At 45.3% G+C, this 8293-nt stretch overlaps 1 protein-coding gene across 2 annotated transcripts; it reads right to left on the reverse strand.

The window, feature by feature from the left end:
- Nucleotides 1–1592: 1592 nt before the first annotated feature.
- On the reverse strand, nt 1593–7465 carry cckar (cholecystokinin A receptor). 2 transcript variants are annotated; one of them, XM_035427677.1, is made up of 5 exons: nt 6906–7465; nt 4817–5068; nt 3285–3546; nt 2744–2871; nt 1593–2258 (listed from the first exon to the last, which is right to left on the reverse strand). In XM_035427677.1, the coding sequence occupies exons 1-5, from the start codon at nt 7030–7032 to the stop codon at nt 1630–1632; spliced, it is 1398 nt and encodes a 465-aa protein (XP_035283568.1). In that variant the 5' UTR covers nt 7033–7465; the 3' UTR covers nt 1593–1629. The 2 variants fall into 2 exon arrangements, with proteins under 2 accessions (XP_035283568.1, XP_035283567.1); XM_035427676.1 differs by having other exon boundaries at nt 4817–5089.
- Between the last annotated feature and the right edge of the window lie 828 nt (nt 7466–8293).

Genomic DNA, 8293 nt, shown 5'->3' on the forward strand with positions numbered 1-8293 from the left:
GAAGGAAAAGAAGGTGTAAAACTACAGGACCCTGAATCATCAGGAATATTAAAACTGTTAGTCACCCACGCCAGGTAGGAACTCCCCCAACCCCCCCCCCCCCTCCCCCCCTCAATTCAGGAGCTGTAGATGAGAACTGCAGAACTCCATGGCAACATGGTAGCTGCCAAAGTAAACCACACTGGAGAATGTAAACTGGCGCACCCTCAAAACTCAAGGCTGCGTTCTGTAGCAATGGGAGAATGAGTCTGCGGGACCAATCTCCTGACCAAAATGGGTGCCGCTACCATATGCTGTCAATCACTGAGATATGAGCCAATCAGGACATGCTCTCCATGAAAAAAAAACACTAGGCTTGGTTTCTGACAGCACATGGCAACTCCACCTATTTTGGAGTTCATGAAGCCCCCCAACTTAGCTGGCATGGCAACGTTATTTGCAATTTTGAATATTTCTCATAAGGACTGTGTGACTACCCTGGATGTGACATCAATGCGAACTCTTCACAGGTCAGAGGATTCTTTCATTGGGGAAGCAGACACAGCTAATAGCAGAACTGACTGCATTAAGTAAACCAGACGAGTGTTGAGTCACCCTGGAGCTGCCTTCTGTTGCCCTCTGCCTTCTGTCTCTGCGTCACTTTCTACAGGAACACGCTCCTGCCCCACTCCACCCCACCCTGCCCCGCCATAATGGGACCCTATTTCTGAAGGGGTTCAAACAACACCGAAGGTAGAAAGTGTCTGATATAGCTGTCTACCTCTGTGTTATGTCAACCGTGTCTCTGCCTCTGTGATGCCGTCAGCATGGACTATTCAACTAGCCAAGAACCCTTAGTTCATTTGACAGAGACATGTTAACACTGATAGTTAATTGGACAGAGACACACGTGTAACACCGAGTTAATTTGACAGTGACACAAGAGTAACACTGATAGTTCATTTGACAGAGATAGACAGGTAACACTGATAGTTAATTTGACAGAGATGCGTAAGACAGGGTTAATTTGACAGTGACACACGCGTAACACTGATAGTTCATTTGACAGAGACACACGTGTAACACAGAATTAATATGACAGTGACACGCATAACACTGAGAGATAATTTGACAGTGGCACACACATAAAGCTGATAGTCCATTTGACAGCGACACACACACACATAACACTGAATGGCTGAGTAACTCTCTGACTGGTGTGCAGCTCTGCTGTGCTTCTTTAAGCTCATTCCTAAGAGTGAACGGCACACCCACCGGCTGAGCACTTCTCAGGCGTAGCGCAGCTCTTTAAAGCTTTGTGAAGAGGCAGTCCTGGCTGACGCACCCCTTCAGACATCCAGAGCTCAGATCCAGTCCCTCCACAGCACTCTGCCCAGTTCTTGCTTAGCGTTATCCAGGTTCGCATAGTACTGTCCCAACAGCATTTCTGAAAGCCAGCTCATGGGGGTGGGCATGGGCGTGATGGTGGAGGGGTGAAGGCGGAGGGGGGGGGTCGGGTTTGGATCGTGTGTGCTGCAGCATGGGTGAGTTCACATAAAGAAATGGGCTCTCTCTCCTACACAAGGGGGTGGGTTAAGAGGGGTGGGGGCGGGGCAAGGCGGCGGGGGCGCGGTTTACAACGAGGAGGGGCTACGCCTGGGCGGAGCCGCGGGTGCTGCTGTAGGTGAACCGGGTGAGGGTGCCGCCCGAGTGGGTGTGGCCGTCCTCCTCCGGGCCGGGGCCTCGGCAGAGGCAGCCGTTGGCGCGGCGAGCGCGCGGCCCCGCCCCCCTGCGGACCCCGCCCCCGCCCCGGGGGGAGCAGCAGGCGAAGGTGGCCAGCATGCCCTGGCGGAAGCGCTTGTTCATGAAGCAGTAGATGATGGGGTTGACGCAGGCGGAGGTGTAGGACAGCAGGTGGATGAAGGAGATGGGCGCGCCGGAGAGCAGCCGGTCGGCCGAGCGCCGGTGGAAGGCCCGCCAGGCGTTGACGCTGAAGATGGGCGTCCAGCACAGGAAGAAGAGGCAGACGATGACCAGGAGCATGCGGATCACGCGCTTCTTGGCCATCAGGTTGGTGGCCGAGCTGTTGCTGCTGACGCGGCTCAGCTTGGCCTTGCTGCTCCCGCCGCCAGCGCTGACGCTGCCGCCGCCGGCGTCACTGCCCTGCCGCTGCGACCGCTGCGCCTGCAGCTGCTGCAGCTCCGCCTTTCGCTTGGAGGGCTGGAGGTAGCAGCCGTCCCCGTCCGCGGGCCTCAGGCCGTTGGTGCTGGCCCCTCTCTCTGGGGTGGCAGGGTTAGGGAGGGGTTACAAGAGAGTGCAGATAATGTGTTTAAATAGTTTAAGAATAGATTAGATTTATTTGATAATGAAAAATGAATACAAATCTGCTCCAGCTGAGGACAGATATTTCATACATTTGAAACCATCAAGGATAAATAAATTTAAAAAACCCTCATTTCCATCATGGTCCTCGAACAGGACTGACAGTTGTACACTCAAAGACATTCTGTTTTTTTATTTGAGAGACCTTGAATTTCTATGTGCATTTTTGCAGCTGGGCTTGTTGTGCAAAATGACAGTTAACCTCTAGGGACTGTTAACGCATGTGAATTGGTTACTTTCGTTCTTCAGGCTAATTGGCAGTTTAACAAAGTTACTCGCTCTGTTTCCACTAGAGTCAGTTGATTCTGTCCTAACAGGAATATCATCCTTGTGGAAGTGGATGGGTCATTCTGTGTGTGGAAGGATCATTCTGACGTCTTACCCCTGTTAGATTTTCTGTTGTTCATTTCAAACTTAATTCCCTTGTAGAGCTCCAGTGAAATAAGACCATATGCTGTCATCATGACCAGCCCTGGCACTAGAAACAGGAGCAGTAACAGGAACACATACCTGCAAGGAGAGACAGATGTCATGTGCATGTTTTCCAGGTTTCTGAAAAACAGCTAAGTATCACCAGTATGAGCTACCGCAGTAGACAACGATGCAATGTGATTGGTCCTCACTGGGACTGCTCAATGACATCAATGTCCAAGTAAGTAAATTGCAGAAAGATTTTAACAGAGACAAAAACTAAACCTTGTGAGAAAGCAGCCCTCTGATTGGTCCTTACCACAATTGCTGCATGACATTTCCGTACCAATGAACACATTGCTAAGAGATTTCAACAGGCGAAGAAAGAAAAGGAGCATTCTCACTGGCCATCCCCAGGAATGCCATATGACCTCACAAGGCCAGTAAGCAAGTTGTTGAATGGCTTTTAGCAGTTTCAAAAACAAGGGAGAAGCATTCTGATTGGTCCTCACCAGGACTGCTGGATGATGTCACTGGGCCAGACCAGCCTGCACATGTTCCCAGTGCTGTTGTTGTAGCGGGTGAAGGGCACCAGGGTGCTGGCGATGGGGTACGGCAGCATCAGGATGAAGGACACCACCCAAGTGGCGGTGATGACCTTGGCGGCGTGAGACTTGGTCTGCCAGGTACGCGAGGTCAGCGGGTTGCAGATGGCGCTGTACCGCTCCAGGGAGATGGCCACCAAGTTGAAGGTGGACACGCTGACCGAGACACCTACGGAACAAGAGCCTCATTTCCGGTTTAACTTCTCAAAGGCAAAATCTGTGTGTTCGTAAATGTGTGGTAATTCTTAAAAAGGTGTTTGTTTGGAATTCCATGACCAGTGGTGCCCTATGGGGGGTGGGATTCAGGACAATTCTAAGGGTCCTGAGTGACAGGAGCCCTCCAGAAATTGTGCTGTAATTGTGCTAAGATGGCGTAGGCCAGGGGTGGCGGGGCCTAATGTTAGATCTTTTCATGGGGCCCAAAATCCCTGGAGGACAGTACTGATATATGCATGCTCTGCTCCCAGACTGCTGAAGAGTGAACCCGCTCCTGTTATTTTCAGGTTTGGTACTGGTTATTAGCGTTGGTGAGTGAAGATCTCCATTTAATTCAGGTTCTATTTTAGTGCTTTGGCTAGATGGCATATTTACTACATGCCCCTCGTGGGTGTCTTTGGCCCGAGAGAAGTTCCAGTGCTTCAAAGCCATTTACTGTACATTGTCTGTTCCTAATAAATGTTAGAATGTCACAATAAACGTCACAGCACCATAAGAATAACACCTGTAAACCTGTCCAAATGATCACCAAAATAGTTTAGCAGCCTGAAAATGGTGGCAATATAAGATATTGAAATATAATGTCATGCTGGATTCATCAATAAAAAATATTAATTAATCAAACAGCATTTTCATAGGCATCTACATTACCAGGCGGGAAAGTCTGTAATTTAAAAAAATAAAATAAAATAAGAAGTAAAAATCCTTTTTCGCTTAACAAATGGATGTAAAAACTTTTTTTTTTACCCTTTAACTTTTACCTCAAACCATGGCAGTCTAGCTCATGCCTCTGTGAGTAAGTGTTGGGGATCAGGGGGATGTGCTAGAAGTCATGTGACTGCATCCAAGCAGTCCAAATGCAGGTCCAGCGGGATGCTCTGAGTGGACGTTGCTGGACGGTGTTGGAACCTGCTTTAGAATTCTCTGATCCAGGGATGGCTCAATCCTTTCTGAGATCACAAACATGGGTGTTGGGTTGGTGGATTCTGGGGGGTGGGGGGGAGTCCTGTGTGCAGGTTTCACCAAATATCATTGATACGTGTTCCCCTTTTATTGCACCCCGCCCCCCCCCTCCCCCCCACATGACTGCCACCCCTCTCAGACACATGGGGCCCTAGCTAACCAAGAACTGCCCCTGCTCTGATCTAAGAAATCATCTGTAGCCAACCCAGGTAGAGGGAGACAGACCCGCCCCCCCCCCCCCCCACCCCCCCCCCACTCACCCATAAAGTACATGGCTCCCTTGCAGATGCCGCTGCTGAAGATGAAGTCCTTCATGAGGTTGGGAATGAGGGTGAAGGGCATGCAGAAGACGCAGAGCATCAGGTCGCTGGCCGCCAGCGACAGCAGGAACAGGTTGGTGACGGTGCGCATGCGCCCGTTCCGGACCAGCACGGTGATGATGAGGGAGTTTCCCAGAATGCTCAGCAGGAATATCAGGACGTAGAGGAAGATCCGGACAGTCTGGTTGATATCTGGAAGGGAGCAAAAATAATCTCAAAAGACAAGAGCGGTGAAACAGATTTGAGAACACCGCCTTGGATTATGCCAAAAGTTCTGAAGGTAAATCTTATTTTTTTTAGGTCTGAGGTTTTCATATCTGTGGTTGCAGAGTGGAGTTCCATGAGTGCGGTTATAGTGTGCCCGGGCAAGAGCTGGAGAGAGGGAAGATTCCTCCCTGGAAGTGCCAGCTAACTAACTCACATCCTGTGACTTCTGATCCTAATAGCTTACTTCTTTATTCTGATTTTATGGCTTGGTTGTGCAGCTATCAGGTAATCCTGGGTCAAATTGAAAAGACTCTGACATGGTTTCATCTCCCTCCGGAGACATGAGGGTTCAGCCAGAATGTCATCGATTGCTGTACCGATATGGAGCAGAGAGAGGGTGTATAAAAGAACGGGGTCTGCCAGACTCACAGAGAAACCTGTGAGAGCACTGGTGACATGGAGCAGGTCAATGATGTAATCTTCTGATGTGAATTCACATGCTGCAGAAAGCACATTTACTCTATGACCTCATATTTACCATATGACCATGGCCTGATATGGCTCCAGTGCTTGTGCTAATCTGGCACAAACACAATCATATTCATTTCTACATCAACTGTGTCGTTTAGAACAGACCCAATTCATTTGTAACCACACGGTACTTATTTTTCAACACAAACACGGTTTCCCCCACAGCTGAATACATTTTGTGTTAGGAAGTAGTTGTTCAGGCGTATTGAAGTAAAAACAATATTCAGAACAAAAAATGGGCAAACAATCAGGATAATTAATCGCAATAAGCATAACCGTTTAACTTATTCGTCAATGAAGGCTGATGCATACTTAAACTGCCCAGGGGTTTTGGTGGCCCTAAACAATAATGTTGTTAATTCCCCAAAGTATTAAAATAGTAATAACAATAATAACTTGAATTGCGTGGCCCAGGGATGGCTGCAAGGGGTGTTTATGCGAGCGGCCAGCTCAGCTTCAGCACAACATGCAAAATTAGAAAACTGCTTCGTTTTAACTCGGGCGCTTGGATTTCATGCCATTTTTTCGAGTAATGCTTCATTCCGAAGAGCCAATTTGTGTTCTTTCGAGAGATGTTCTCAAACGTCTTAGCCCGCGCACAGGGGGAAATCTGCGAGCAGCAGGAGCGCTTCTTGTCTGTGTATCATAATTGTTTGTACATGGATAGTCTCTGAATGACTTTAACGTTACTTGTTAGATGGCAGATTTAGTAGTAACCTAGACAATGGAAATGTATAGCCTGCTGCAGAAATGAAAATTTAAGCCTTGCTTCATCGAGTAATCTGCCTCCATCTGTAAAGCCGGCTAATAATTAATTTTAATTCTAATAGCAAAATATATCCTATCAGATTTTAGAGATTATATTATTGTTTTGTTAATTTATGAAAAACAAGGATAATAATAATAATAGTAATAATAATAATAATTATTATTATTATGTTTTACAAAGGCACAAATCTCTTTTACAGAAAATAATACCCACGCCATGTCCACGAGTGTTCCATCTATTTTGTCATAGCGTTCTGAATCATGTTCTGGTATACTGGATGCATGTTCAAGTAAACCTTTGAGCTCATGAACTTGGTAATAAGTGTGTTGAGACAGTTTCCCTGCTTTGTGCATATGGCAAATCTGTAGCACACCCTACATATGCGCTTCAAAGTCGTCAAAAAAAACCGCCAAAATAAATAAATTTCATTAAATTATAATTATCACTTGGCAGGGAAACGTAGGAAATGGCAAGACACAATAAGCGTTTTAATATTTATCAGACGGTGCAGTGCAACCTTACCTTTAGGCTCCTGCGTAAAGTCCATTCCGTTGTCGCAGTCCGAATCATTCTTGATGCCCAGTCCGCACAATAGTTTATAAATATCAGTGGAATTTCTGAATATATCAGGCAGTGTAAAGGTCTCCATTTTCACGTTGTTCTTGTTCCACGCCAAATTTAAACTTGAATAGTGCCAGTCGTTAGTCTCCGCTCATTTGAATCACTGTCAGAACATGTGTCTGGTTTTAAATAACGTGTCATTTTTGTTTTTGTTTGTTTTTTAATCAAAAATATTCCTGCACCTCTAAAATCAAAATGATTTCTTCTCAATGCAGCACCTGTCTTAAACTAACTTAACTGATTCACATTTTCTGCTACGTTCAAGTTTTAATATAATTTACGATGGGCAAGTTTCATAAAGATTAATATATATCTCCAAATTACAAAATAGTTGCGTATCCAGTGATATTACAGCGAATTGCATCTCGCTGCTCCGATCAAGTCTGCGACCGCAACCGCCGTACGTTTGCAATTGCCGACAGTGTGCAAGCCTTTGAGACTCCAGTGCGCGAGGGGCTGTAGCCCACAGAACACGGGTACAAGTGACCACGCCTTTCACACGCTTAGAGATATATTACCTGATCCGATACAGGGTTAATTTACTGGACAGTTCATTTGCATGATTGATTTTTTAATCGGTGCATACTGAAGGTACGTGCTGGAAAATGGCTTGAGACAAGCTTCATAATAAAATTTTGGATGTGTTTCTCACTTAGTCCTGTCAACTAAACAGAAACAATTAGAAGTAAACTTGCATGTGCATTTATGCATTTGCCACAATATGGAAATATAAGAAAGTGTTGATGTTATGGCCAAAAAAATAAACCACAAATAAATAGACTCGGCACGCAATTTCTACCTGACAAAATAATGACATTTAAAAATAAGATACACATTTTTTTCAGGAACGATGATTTAAAACGGATTTTTACGTTTCCTTCTTGATAATCAAATCGCGATAGCTGGCATAATATCAGTTCAGAATTGCAATGTTGATTACATTATTGTAATGTTTCTGATGTTTTTTTTTTAAATTTTATTTTAAGGCTTCTTTAAATTATTATTTATTTAAAATGTAGGCTATTCATATTGGCAAAATCAGTTTATTCACATAAAGCAGGTTGCATCTTCCACAACAGAAAGGATTTGAATTGTCTCTGAGGAAATTAAGTTGGATTGATTCGTGATATCTTGTTTTGCAAATATTGTTTCAGTATTTTTCAATATTTTTTCATTAAACATTATTATACACCAGGGACCAATGTCATTATTAATCGTAAAGGCAATTTGCTCTTATAATCATGCAGATAAGATATGATTATTAACTTATGGGCAGTTTCCTGCTTTGT

Source organism: Anguilla anguilla, chromosome 7 (assembly GCF_013347855.1).
Source record: "Anguilla anguilla isolate fAngAng1 chromosome 7, fAngAng1.pri, whole genome shotgun sequence".
Lineage (NCBI taxonomy): Eukaryota > Metazoa > Chordata > Actinopteri > Anguilliformes > Anguillidae > Anguilla > Anguilla anguilla.

Coding starts and splice junctions, on each gene's coding strand:
- cckar (XM_035427676.1), bottom strand. CDS start 7,032: ATGGAGACCTTTACACTGCCTGATATATTCAGAAATTCCACTGATATT. Junction 5,090..6,905: donor CTTTACGCAGGAGCCTAAAG/GTAAGGTTGCAC, acceptor TTGTCTTTTGAG/ATTATTTTTGCTCCCTTCCA. Junction 2,872..3,284: donor GACATCATCCAGCAGTCCTG/GTGAGGACCAAT, acceptor CTCTCCTTGCAG/GTATGTGTTCCTGTTACTGC.